Source organism: Rhinoraja longicauda, chromosome 26 (genome assembly GCF_053455715.1).
Source record: "Rhinoraja longicauda isolate Sanriku21f chromosome 26, sRhiLon1.1, whole genome shotgun sequence".
Lineage (NCBI taxonomy): Eukaryota > Metazoa > Chordata > Chondrichthyes > Rajiformes > Arhynchobatidae > Rhinoraja > Rhinoraja longicauda.
The window spans coordinates 11,574,068-11,587,109 of record NC_135978.1 but is presented as its reverse complement, the minus strand read 5'-3'; the positions used below and the strand labels follow the sequence as shown (position 1 = coordinate 11,587,109).

At 46.1% G+C, this 13,042-nt stretch overlaps 1 protein-coding gene across 2 annotated transcripts in view; it reads right to left on the bottom strand.

Annotated features, from left to right (window-relative positions):
* Nucleotides 1-263: 263 nt before the first annotated feature.
* rnf43 (ring finger protein 43) overlaps nucleotides 264-13,042 on the bottom strand; it is a 162,576-nt gene continuing 149,797 nt past the window's right edge. The window contains exons 6-9 of one of the 2 annotated variants that reach the window (XM_078422480.1): nucleotides 10,089-10,259; nucleotides 8,930-9,032; nucleotides 5,952-7,520; nucleotides 264-1,810 (exon numbers count right to left, since the gene is read on the bottom strand). In XM_078422480.1, the coding sequence (XP_078278606.1) occupies nucleotides 1,764-1,810; nucleotides 5,952-7,520; nucleotides 8,930-9,032; nucleotides 10,089-10,259 (1,890 nt within the window). In that variant the 3' untranslated portion in view covers nucleotides 264-1,763. The remainder of the gene's footprint in view (nucleotides 1,811-5,951; nucleotides 7,521-8,929; nucleotides 9,033-10,088; nucleotides 10,260-13,042) is intronic. The other variant, XM_078422481.1, reaches the window with a different exon arrangement.

The following is a 13,042-nucleotide window of genomic DNA, read 5'->3' as shown; positions in this document are numbered from 1 at the left end:
TCTGCAGTTCCTTCCAACACAAGCATTTTCTTATACTTGTACACAATCTTAATAAATTGACCAATGCCCTCAGTGCTGTAGCATCTATGTATAACTAAGTAATCTACACCCCATAGGGTTGCGTTCCATTGATCACAGGACCTCCACTCTGATCACAGGACTCCCACTCTGCATGGGTTATCATTTCAGGAATCCTGAAATTGGATAGAATTATGACAAACCAAACACAATTCACCTTTGTAATTGAAAATAATTTATTGGCGCATAATCTGAATAGAGCCAGACCATCAGGTTAGTGACAGCACTGATCATTTATAAGGCACGTTACATTACACACCCTGGTAGAGGATAAATATATTAGTAAATAAATATATTAAGAACATATTATCATAATGCAATGACTTTCTATACAAATATAATACAACACTTTAGAAAGATTTTTTTCTTAATACAAAGTACCCAAAATATATTGTGGGGCCCTTGTAAACACAAGGCCCTGCAAGGCTACATTTGTCTTTAAGTGCTTCTATCTGACAGTCAGGGTCTGGTCACAAGTGCTATATATCTGCCATGTGTTAGATTATTCGGGAAAACAAAGACCACCAGGAAGGAGTCCCTTGACAAAGGGCCTCCAATGGCTGTGGACACACACTTTACTCCTGAAGTAGAAGGTTATTAACAAATTATAAGCACCAATGTCATGAAGCGATGCTTCTGTAGATTAATGTCCTGGTTCAAATATTCAAAACTTTGAAATAACTTGGTCTTTGTTTCGTAGCTACACAGTTACATTGGACCTGCCCCTCATTCTGCCAGTTGAACCCATTATCATGTCTTGCTTGTCTACGCAATAACTCTCCTTCCGTTTCCCACCCGCTACACGACTTTTCCATGCCAGTTCTCACCTCATATCCCCCGTTACATGGCTTCGCCATGCCAGTCTCCACCACACACCTCCTGTTAGACGGCTCCTCCATGCCTGTCCCAACCTCGGAGCCTCTGCTTCAGAGCATCTCGGTGGCTGTTCCCACCTCATATCCCCAGCTTCATGGCTTCTCCATGCATGTCCTAACCTCATACCCACAGCTACATGGTTTCTCCATGCCTGTCCAAACTCATGCCCCAGCTATACAGCTTCTCCATGACTGTTCCCACCTCCTGTCTCCAGCTACACAGCCTCTCCCCACCTGTCCCAACCTCTCGCCCCCAGCTACACAGCCTCTCCGTGAATGTCCCCACATCATACCCCCAGCTGCAAGGCTACTTCCAATGTGTTCGTCCATCAGCTAAACAGCTTCTCTATAAGGGATGTTACCCTTATCTGAACGCTATACAACTTCCTCATGCAAACCCTTGGACTCATCCTCCCCACATGAATCAGACCTCACCTCGCCAACACCACACATTTCCATCTTCTTCTTGCTGGCTGCACTGCACTATTGTGCCAAAACCCCAGTCTCCTCCCTCCTGCACACGCCTTCTCTACACGCCCCCACCCCATCTGCCTGGTGTAGGACTTCTGCATACTTGTCCCACGGTCATCCTGCCAGATCCCATTTTCTCCACGCCTGCCCTCTCTCATCCACCTACACAGCTTCTTTGCACCTGTCCATCCCTCATCCACTAGCTACACAGCTCCGCCGGGCATGTCCCACTCTCATCCGCAGCTGCATGGCCACTCCAGGTGCCCCTCATCTTGCCAGCTTCACGGTCTTGTCAGATCTGCCTCTTGTCCTGCCTGCCATGGCTTCCTTTGTACGTCGTTACACGGCTTCCTCACAAATCTCTTCCACGTTTGATTTGGTACCTGCTTGCAATGGAAAACAAAACATAATCAGACGTTTAGAAAAACCTTTAGTACATTGCAGGTGATGTAGTTAAGGAACGAATCAAGACAACAAATGATATGTGGCTGAGCTAGGGTACCAGAGAGGAGAAACGTCCTTTGAGAAGCTAACTTACTGCCATTGGTATTGGTTGCAGTTTTCTCACAAGTAGCTCAGCGGGTCAGGTAGCATCTCTGGAGAACACGGATGGGCAATGTTTCGGGTTGGGATCGTTCTGCAGTTTAATTGTAGAGAGTGAGGGGGGGTCGTGAGAAAGGTAGGTGGGGGCAAAAGAAATCCTGGACAATGATAGATGGATTCAGGTGGGGGGAGTGGGGAGGGGTTGGATTGGCAGATGGCTGGACATAGGCCAGAGTTGATATGACAAAAACGTGAGATAATGATAGAAGAGGTGGGAAGTGTGGTCGGGAAGGAATATGGTGGATAGGGAGAAATGGGTGCACATTCAAGTGAAGCACAGGGGACAATAGCCGGTCGGGGGGGGGGGGGTGAGGGGGGAAAGGGGAGGGGTTGTTTGTGGGTTAGGTACCTGAAATTGGTAAATGGAGGAGCCCAGGACAGAAAGGTCAGCATGGGAATGCGATGGGGAGTTAAAATGGTGAGCAACTCAGAGCTCCAGTAGGCTTTGGCGAACTGAGCGCAAGTGTTCAGCGAAAAAAATCACCACGTCTACAATTGGTCTCACCGATGTAAAGGAGGCCAAATGAGGAGCACTGAATGCAGTAGATGAGGTTAGAGGAGGTGCACATGAACCTCCATCTCACCTGGAAGGGCTGCTGTCATCCTTGGATGGATATGAGGGAGGTGGTATGGTGACTACAGCTGCCTGAACTCCTTACACAAAGCATTCTAATCACCAGAATGACCTGCCCTAAACCCAAAGGTCTCTTCCAATTCTACTCTCTTGTATATTAAAATTTTCCATGGCTCCTACCATTGGGCACGCTGCCTTCCATTGATGAGGCTTAATGACATTGTTGCGTATTGCCTGATTTGTAATAATGAATTCACCACCTGTTTCAGGTGCCGTTAACCAAACTTTAGCCTTTTCAGAGCTAACATAGATTATATCTCCTAACTGGTAGAGCAGCCAACTCCACAGGAATGCACAGTTGCAATACCCCCCAAAAATAAAACGTTGAAGTAACTCACCGGGGCAGGCAGCATTTCTCGAGGACATGGATAGGTGATGTTTCACGTTGGGACTCTACTTGCCTCTGAAGAAGGGTACCGATCTGAAAGGTCGCATATCCATGCCCTTCAGAGATGCTGCCTGACCCGCTGAGTTATTCCAGCATTATGTATTTTTTGTAAGTCAGCATCTACAATTCCTTTTTTCTGCAGTTGCTTGTGTTTGTTGAATTTTATATACAGCACTTACAAGAGCCAACATTTATTTTTAGAGAGTAGATTATTGTTTAAATATTTTTACCCCAAACAGAAGATATTCAAGAGTTTGTTTTAGATTTTTAGTTTGATGTTAAATTAACTTGTGAATAGAACTGAAACCTCTCGACACCAAATCATAGTTAGACGACGTTGGTGTGCTTAGCAACCTTAAATGTGGAATGTGATTCAATTCACTAAACAAAGCTGGATAGGAAGGGTGTGTAAGAAGGAACGGCAGATGCTGGTTTAAACAGGCAGCATCTCTGGGGAGAAGGAATGGGTGACGTTTTGGGTCGAGACCCTTCTTCAGAAAAAGCTGGAGTTACTCAGCAGGACAGGCAGCATCTCTGGAGAGAAGGAATGAGTGACATTTCAGGTCGAGACCCATATTCAGACTGAAGGTCTCGATCCAAAATGTCACCCATTCCTTCTCTCCAGAGATGCTGCCTGTCTCGCTGAGTTATTCCAGCTTTTTGTGTCTATCTTTGGATAGGAAGAGTAATGGATAGGAAGTGTTTTGTGAACCATGGGCCAAGTGCAGTCAAATGGAACTAGCCCAATACTCCGACTTGGTCAGCATTATCAAGGTGTGCTGAAGGGCCTGTTTCCATGCTGTACAGCTTTGTGACTTTGTGCTGGGGCTGGGGCAAGAGAGGTTTCTGATTGAAAACGTGCTAATCACTGACACAAAGATTTGGGGAAGGACAGAAACAATGATGGCATCGTGAACCATATACAGATGTTTTGAGTTGGAAACAAAATAGAAGAGTTAGAGTGCCCATCAATTTGTTTTCTAGACGTACGGCAAATAGGTATGTGGTGCATACTGTTAAGACCTTTGGGTCATATTACATGGAACTGGGTGAAATAAGTGTACTCCTGATTAAAAGACATGCAGTCTCAGCTTAATAAATAACTAACAGTTCTCAACCCACGAGAACATCCAGAATGGGTCTAAAATTTGTAACACAGATATAACCTGCCACTGTGTTGTAATCCTAGGTTAATGCTGATTTCAAAAGAAGCACACTGACTAAAAATGTGCAATCTAGAAACTGGAGGGCAGAGTGCAACGGTGTCTGCACACTCCAACAGTATGTCCAGGCTTCTGTTGGGACAAGGCTATGTGCCTGTGATAGCAAGGTCCTCAGGGATTAATAAACACACAAGTTAATCATTTGCACCATGTCAATGTTTACCTGGTAGTGGTAGTGTCAGTGGCCCCAACACACCTTTGGAACCAGGGCATTCTCTGCATCCTCCCCCAAAAGCACCCTTCCCCCATTTAAAGCAACTAACTGCAGTACAACCTCGGGTGACAGATATCTCTCATTGCTTCCCGCAAGTGGACTTTCATCATGTGTAATGCAGACATTAAGTTATGGAGGATAGTAGTGCCTGACCACACATGCGCGCACACACACACACGCACGGATATTCTAAAGCACTTTATACCTAATGAAATACTGGTCATTGATTGTGTGTGGGAAAGTGAAATGCCAGCAGTGGAGCTAAATTACTTTTAGTTTTTTTTAGTTCAGAGATATAGCATAGAAAAAGGCCCTTCGGCCCACTGAGTCCACATCGACCAACGATCTCCAATTCACACTAGGTCTGTGTTATCCCACTTTCTTATCACTCCCCTACACATTAAAGACAATTTTACAAAGGACAATTGACCTGCTAACCTGCACGTCGTTGGGATTTGGGAGGAAACTGGTTCACCCGGAGGAAACCAACGTGGTCAGTTTATAACACAGAGTTTCAGGTGCCTAGAACCTGCTGGAAGTGGTGTTGGTGGAGGCAGATACAATTGAGGCATTTACGAGGCTTTTGGATAGGCATATGGATATGCAGACAACGGAGGGATATGGATCATGTGTAGGCAGGAGAGATTAGTTAACTTGGCATATGTTCGGCCAAGGCATTGTGGGCTGAAGGGCCTGTTTCAGTGCTATACTCTTATAGTTTCTATGCACTGGGAAATTAATCAATCTGCATCTCAAACTAATTTCATGCAGAGCTCCTATACTAACAGAGAATGGTGACTGATTTGAATGGGCAGTAAATTATTCACAGGATTGCAGGCATAATATGACAGGTGTCAAGGGTTATGGGGAGAAGGCAGGAAAATGGGATTAGGAGGCAGAGATCAGCCATGATTGAATGGCGAAGAGGACTCGATGGGCCAAATGGCCTAATTCTACTCCAGGAAATTGTGAACTTGTGAATATGGACAGCAGCAGATGGACATAAAGTGATTGTTCCACTGGGTCATGAATTGGTAAAGACTAATTCTCACTTATTGCACTTGGAAAGGTGTATAGTTTTGAAACACTGCAATCTCAAGCAGCTTTGCTGCTGCAGGAATCCATCCCTCAGGCTCCTTGCTTTAATAAAACCCAAGCTCCATCAACTTTGAAAGGGAAAGAGCCCAATTACACAAGGCTGAATTCCCCACATCCACACCGAATGTATCGCCAATCACTGATGACAGCAGCATCAGACAGTATCCGAAGCACAAACAAGAAGTCTGTACTTCCTTATGGCATTCTCCTTCAGACTGTAACCCTCTGGTCTGAACTCATTGACTTTCCCCTGAGGGAAAAATGTTGCATTTTCTAGGTCAATACCCTTCTCAGACGGCCTCCAGCAACACAAAAACACGTTTAAAATGTCTAATGCCTCAAAAATATTTCCAACTTTCCTACACACCTGGATTGCTGGGGATTGCCTGGCAGTAGAAGGACTTGTCTTGAACTGGTTCTCTGTCACAGTGTCTTTCACTACAGCCGTCCTGGAAGGAGTGGCCTTGATCCCCGTTGCTCATGTACTGCTCCCCTGGTAGCATGGACTCGGAGCCGACCCGAGGCAGTGGTTGCTGACAGTGGGGGTTGGGACACTCGCAGAACGGGAAAGGCCACTCACTGGCAGCTCCGCTGTTGAGGACTAAAGGGACTGGCACTGATGGCTGAATGTTAGGAGGGTGGCACTGGTTGGCACTGTTGTCGTAGTGAATGTGCACCCTGCAGTCCTCCATGGCATCACAGTCCTGATGGAAGTAAACCACGGGAGCATCCACCTGGAAACTACTCTTCCTCTTTCTCCTCTTGCTGCCCCGATTGGACTTTGTTTCTGAAGGCACTGGTTCGGCTTTGGCACTCTCTGCTTTGCTCTTGACCATCTCCGCGTCGCCCTTCTGCAGCGAGGTCTCGGGGAGACAGGGCCCAGGAGGAAGCAACAGGCGCCGCTCCAAGCACGAACACTGGGCGGGGGTGTACTGGGATTGGCAGGCGAACTCCACCTGATGCTGGCAGTGCTGAAAGTCGCCCATGAAGTCGTCCAGCGGCTCGCCGTCCTGCCTCTGCGACGCGCTCCTGCAACGCTCCTCTTTAGGGCTCGGGTGAGCGTCGGTGTAATGATGGTGCCGGTGGTGGTGGTAGTGGGTGTGGCTGAGCACACAGTCATCCTGAGGACCACCGGCCGAGTCCAGGGACCTGGGCCTCTGCTCTTCAAACGACGAAGCCTTGATGCTCTCGTCACTCGCCCCACAGTACACGAGAGGGTCGTAATCGCTGCTCAGAGAGCTGCGGAAAGTCGACTGGCTTCCATAAGTGCACCGGTTACTGATGTCCGTGCAGTCCAGCGTGGAGTCACTGGAGGAGCAGTGGCAGGGACCCGAGCTGGAGTCACTACCTGGGCTATCTGCCAGGTAACCGCTGCGCACCGAGCAGTTGATGCCAAAACTGTCCCCCGAGAGGCTGCGGTTGTCATGGTTGCCGGTGAGCTGCGAGCGCAGCGGACCACAGTTCGGTTTTAAATTATGTGACGACAGGGGCACGCTGCACGCGGAGAGCTGCTGCTGCTGCCTGCAGGGGGGCTTGTGCAGGATGGGTCCGTGGTGAGGTTTGTCAGGCCAGGGCGGACCTTTCCGCACGGTGAAGGGTCTGTGGTGCCTGTAGGAGACGCCCTGCCCCTCACTGTGGTGATAGTTGCACCTGTGCAACGCCGGGGGCTGCCGGGGTCTTGCCGCCACATATCGCACGGTGTTAAACCCCACGGGGTAGACCTGCGGAGTTACAAAGTAATGGCCAGAGGGAGCAACTTGCATCCCTTGAGTTCTAGGGTTGTTCAGGTGAGATGCTCTGGAAGGGATGGCAGTGTTGGGTCGGTGAAGATGCGTGTGCCCAGGGTAACGGCGGAACAGGTGGATTCGCTGGTTCAGTTGAGCAGCTGGTGCATCTCGCTCAGGAACTTCCTGTTGTGCAATAGTCGAGCTTCCTTCTGTAAACAATTGAATCATGCAACATTAGTGTCTCCAAATACTCTACATTCCCATGACTTTCAAACACATTCCCAATTCCCAAAGGCTTTTACATCTTTATAGTTACAGTATAAAAAAATAACTGCAGATGCTGGTACAAATCGATTTATTCACAAAATGCTGGAGTAACTCAGCAGGTCAGGCAGCATCTCGGGAGAGAAAGAATGGGTGACGTTTCGGGTCGAGACCCTTCTTCAGACTGAAGAAGGGTATCGACCCGAAACGTCACCCATTCCTTCTCTCCCGAGATGCTGCCTGAGCTGCTGAGTTACTCCAGCTTTATAGTTACAGTTTTGTTTATTATCAGTTTATTACCGAGGTACAGTGAAAAGCTTTTGTTGCGTGCCATCCAGTCAGCGGAAAAACAACACATGGTTACAACCGAGCCATTTACAGTGTATAGGTACATGGTAAGGGAATAAAGTTTAGTGCAAGGTCAAGCCAGCCAAATCCGATCAACGATAGTCCGAGGGTCACCAACGAGATGGTTCAGGACTGCTCTTTGGTTGCGGTAGGAGAAGAGAGCAACTAGGCCTTGAATCACTACAGATCATTGAGTCAAACTCAAACTAGATTTTGTTTCTCCCTGCATAAAAAAACATCTCATGGAACACCTTCAGGTTGTGCAAGTAGATGCTTGATTTGACCTCTTTACAATTGTGCGGGATACAATCACAATTGACGGCTTGGGATAAAAATAGAAAATGCTGAAAAACATTCGGCAGGTCAGACAGCATCTGTGGAAAGAGAAACTGAATAAAAAATTTCAGTCAAATGCCCTTCAAGTTATTTCAGGGCTTTGATCAGAAATGTTAATTCTGTTTCTCTTTCCACAGATACTGAGTATTGCCAGCATTTTCTGTTTTTATTTCAGATTTCCAGCAGCTAAGTTATTCATTCTTTATTCATTTGTAGTATGAATGGAAAGGTGGCGGCTACAGTTTTTGCTGATTACGAATTTTCTATAATTTCATTCAAAAGTGGGTTAAATTTTGACCGTGACTGCGGCAGAATTGCACACAGGAAAAAATTATTAGGTTTGTTCAAAAATCATCTCACTGACATTATTACAGCCACAAATCCGCTCTGGTGATAGGGAGTTCCCAGGTGGGAATGACATTCACTGCCTGAGTATAGCTCAGAATAAAATAATCTCCCTGGAGATAGCGAGTTTAACAGCTCCTGTAATCGGGGAGTCATGCCCACTAGGGGTCACTGGCTTCAGGGAGATACACACTGCTTCATCAAGGTACAATCCAAATGTTTTTTTTAAAAACCAGGAATTACTGTAGAATTTCACAGAATAAAATTCAACTCAGATTTACTTCTCCCTTCACCAGCTGAACCTGAACTTCAAACGCTAAATTACCAATGATGTTGTACATGCAGAGCGGGCAGGTACGATGTTGAAGAAGCCAGGGATCCACACATTCCTTGTGAAATTCGTGGAAACAAGATATTATCCGGAGATCCTACAACGACAAACCAGTCATAACACTTTAGTGGACTGACAGCATTTATCGACTTATTGCAAATGGCACAAAACAAGCAGGAAATTTTTTTTGTTGATCAAACCACAAGGAAGGCTCCAAGATGGTTGAGGCACTGAGTATTTTTACTTCATGCAACCGGTGAAATCTTAATCAGAAAAATGGGATGTCCAAGGATTTACTGAAGGTTCAATCCAGCCTGGCAGAAGAGATCTAGATCTCCTTCCCTGAGGGTGAGCTAGATAACACAGCAAAGAACACTGCTCTTCCACCCGAATCCAACAATCTAGGCACTCTGCACAGTCTCAGCCATGAACTCGGTGTCTCAGCCGAACAGACGCATTAAAACAAGAATCAGAAATGATCTGGGGTGTGTTGATGAAACCACCATAATCTTTCACAAGTAAAGTGGCACAGCTGGTAGATCTGCTGCCTCACAATGCCAGAGACTCGGGTACGACCCTGACTTCTGGTGTTGTCTCTGACATTCTCCCTGACCACGTGGGTCTCTTCCAGGTGCTCCGGTCTCCTCCCATATTCTAAATACGTGCGGGGGTTTGTCGATTAATTGGCCTTTGTAAATTGCCCCTAGTGTGCAAGGAGTGGATGTGAAAGTGGGATAACATAGAACTAGTATGAACTTGGGGGATCATAGTGACATAGAGCATGGAAACAGGCAATTAGTCCCACCTGTCCGCCTTTGGTCCACATCCCTCAAAACCTATCCGATCCATACTTGATGAATGGCCGATGTGCACTTGGGGGGGTCGAAGAGCCTGTTTCCATGCTGCATCTCTAAACATATAAACTAAGGTTATCCTTTACCTCTCCTGCAACAGGTTGCAAGGACGAACAAGGAAACTCATTAAGGAATTTGTAGGAAGGAATAGACACAAAAAGCTGGAAGGGTCTCGACCCGAAATGTCACCCATTCCTTCTCTCCAGAGATGCTGCCTGTCCTGCTGAGTTGCTCCAGCTTTTTGTGCCAATCTTAACTCATTAAGGAAACTCGATCAACCTGGTGCTATCTCCTCTCACCTGCCCATCAGCAAACTCCTCCAGACAGATGGCACACACGGGCTCTGACATGCTGCTGCCCTGGGAATCCAGGCTGCTCTGTCGCTCGTGCCCCTGGAGGCGGCACCGTGACCGGTAGCGGCGGGTAGCCAGTCGGCTGATCGCATTGATCGTCTGCTGCTGCAAGGAATTCTGAGAAGAAAGACGGTCGCTTAGCGTCGGTATGCAAAGCACCACAGGAGTTATTAAGACTTACACTGTCTGTCGCAAAGGCAGCTACAGCAAATTGCAAAGGCATACAACAGTAAATGAACATTTAAGTTAAAAAACTACAGTCGGCAAAAGTCGAAATAAAATGGCAAGAAGCAGGAAACACTCAGCATGCCAATGGGATTTGTGGAAAAACAGTAAACAATTCTCATTTTCAGACTCCTCATCTGACAGAAAGAAAAATTAGTTCTCACACTGAGCAGCAGCTTCTTCAACATTCACTTTCTCTGGATCACAGATGTCGTGATGGTAAACTGCATGGTCTAAACACAGCCTATCATTTTATGGGATATATAGGTCAGCTCTTCTTTCACTCCTACTCTGCAGTCCGCCCCATCTATTACAGGTACATTGGCTACTCAACTAGACTCAAAATCATTATTTTGCACTTGCCCTCTCTTTCTCATGGTTAACCTCTGGCTCTTCCTTTTCCATTTCTGCATCTCTCCATCTCCATCAGAGGGGTAGGTTAGTAACAAACATTTAATGCAAGCCCTGGGATTCCGACAGCTACATTGACAGTACTACCTCTCACCTTGCCTTCATTAAGGGCTCTATTCCATTCTCCCAGTTCCACTGTCTCCATTGTATCCGATTCAGTCCGTTCAGGTGCTCCTGAGATGTCGTCTGTCTTGAACTGTGGCATCGACTCCACCATAATGGACAGCATCTCAATTCCTCACACCTCTGCACTTTCAGTTGCCTGTACTTTCAGTTGCCTGCGCTTTCATTCCCCATTCTCTACCACTTTGACCTGTCTGTCTGTGCCTCCTGCACTGCTCCGCCTAGGCCCCATGGAAGCTTGAGGGAGAGCACCTCATCTTCCATCTGAGCACCTTGCAACCTTCCAGACCAAATGCTGAATTCATCAAACATAAGTAGTCTACTCTTTCCGTATCAGAACTAGTTCGTTCTGCGGATGGTTATCCAACTGTAATATTAACATAGTTTTCTCTTCCTACACTGCTCTGCAGAGCACTTCTTACAGTTTGGACCTGCATTTCTCAGCTTTTAAATGCCGCTTTGTAATCTGTAACTACCCTCTCATTAGCTTATCAAGCAGATGGTTTGATCCACATTTCACCACCACCGCAATCCTGGCCAAAACCTACCAGATGTTCCCTTGCCCTATCTACCCCTCACCACCCTCTCTGCAACTTCTTTTTTCCCCCAGCTGTGATGAAGTGTTTTCCACATTAAACGTTAACAGTTTCTCCTTCACGGATCCCACCTAACCTGCCTTCAGCATTTTCTGATTATATTTAGACAATTTATATTGATGTCTTCAATACAGAAAAATAACAAGACGTTTCTGAGAAGCGTAATCTGATAATTTTGGAATAGCTATTACTGTCAAATCTAGAAGGTAGGTGATAATTAAAACATTGGCCTGATGTCATCTTGGAATGAGAATTGCTCTCAATCTCAATGCCTTCCCAATAATGCTGATCTCAGATGAGTCATAGCGTACAGTATGGAAACAGGCCCTTTGGCCCAACTTGTCCATGCTGACCAAGATGCTCATCTTCGATCATCCCATTGGCCTGCATTTGACCCATTTCCTTGTACGTCTTTCCTGTCCAAATATCCCCGAGGTTACTTGTATTCCCTCAGTTCCTTTACCACATTGTGGAAGAGGAGATAAAGTGAAAAACATGACAAAGCTTCATTCTTTAACAGGTTAAATCAGCAAATTTTGACCATGACACTTGATCTTTTTATCTCTATAACATATTATCTCCACAGCTCTTTAACTCACTAAGTTCTCTGTGCCAATTCCTGAATTGGATAGTTCAAAGCTTGTTGAGAAATGGTTTAACAATGACAACGTTTAATTATATGGCACCAAAGTAGTAAAATGTTATGAAGCACCATACAGGAGCACTTAATAAATACCTAAGAAGATATTCGAATAGGTTACCGAAGGTGTGGTTAAAGATTCATGTTTGGGCAGTACGTTAATAGAGATGGCTCTTGCAAGTTCAGAACATAAGACAGAGACAAAAAAAAAAGACAAGGCTGTCAAGAATACAATTATTACAGTCAGGGGACATGCAAGGGCCAGATTTAGTGGCATTTGGCCTAAGCCAGTTTAAAATTGATTCCCAGATGTAAATACTGCCTGACCCACTCAAATGCCAGCTAGTTTTCTGGATGATAGACATAAAATGCTGGAGTAACTCAGTGGGACAGGCAACATCTCTGGAGAGAAGGAATGGGTGATATTTCGAGTCGAGACCCTTCTTCAGACTCCACGGAGGGGGAGCAACGAGAGAGGGTGTGGCCGAACCTTCGGGGAGAGGAGAACTCCTTCAAAGTAGGTATACCTTGAGGAGATTTCACAGTGGAGCAGACAAAATGTGCTCCAGAGATGCTGCCTGTCCCTCTAAGTTACTGCAGCATTTTGTGTCTATCTTCGGTGTAAACCAGCATCTGCAGTAGTTTTCTGGATGCATGTGGTTACTGTCACACTCCACACGTTCTAAAGCAAACAATTTTTAGATTCCTCGCACCAACATTGATTACCAATCCAAAGCCTTGGTGGTGGACAGCAGTGAAATTATTGCAGGGACTCAACTCATAATATGCCTCCAGAAACAAGCCGACTTTGTCACGATGATAGCATTAATAGAGAACTCCAAGGGATCACGCGTATAGGAGCATAATGATGCAAATCGAAAGCTAACTAATATCCAGACCAGCTC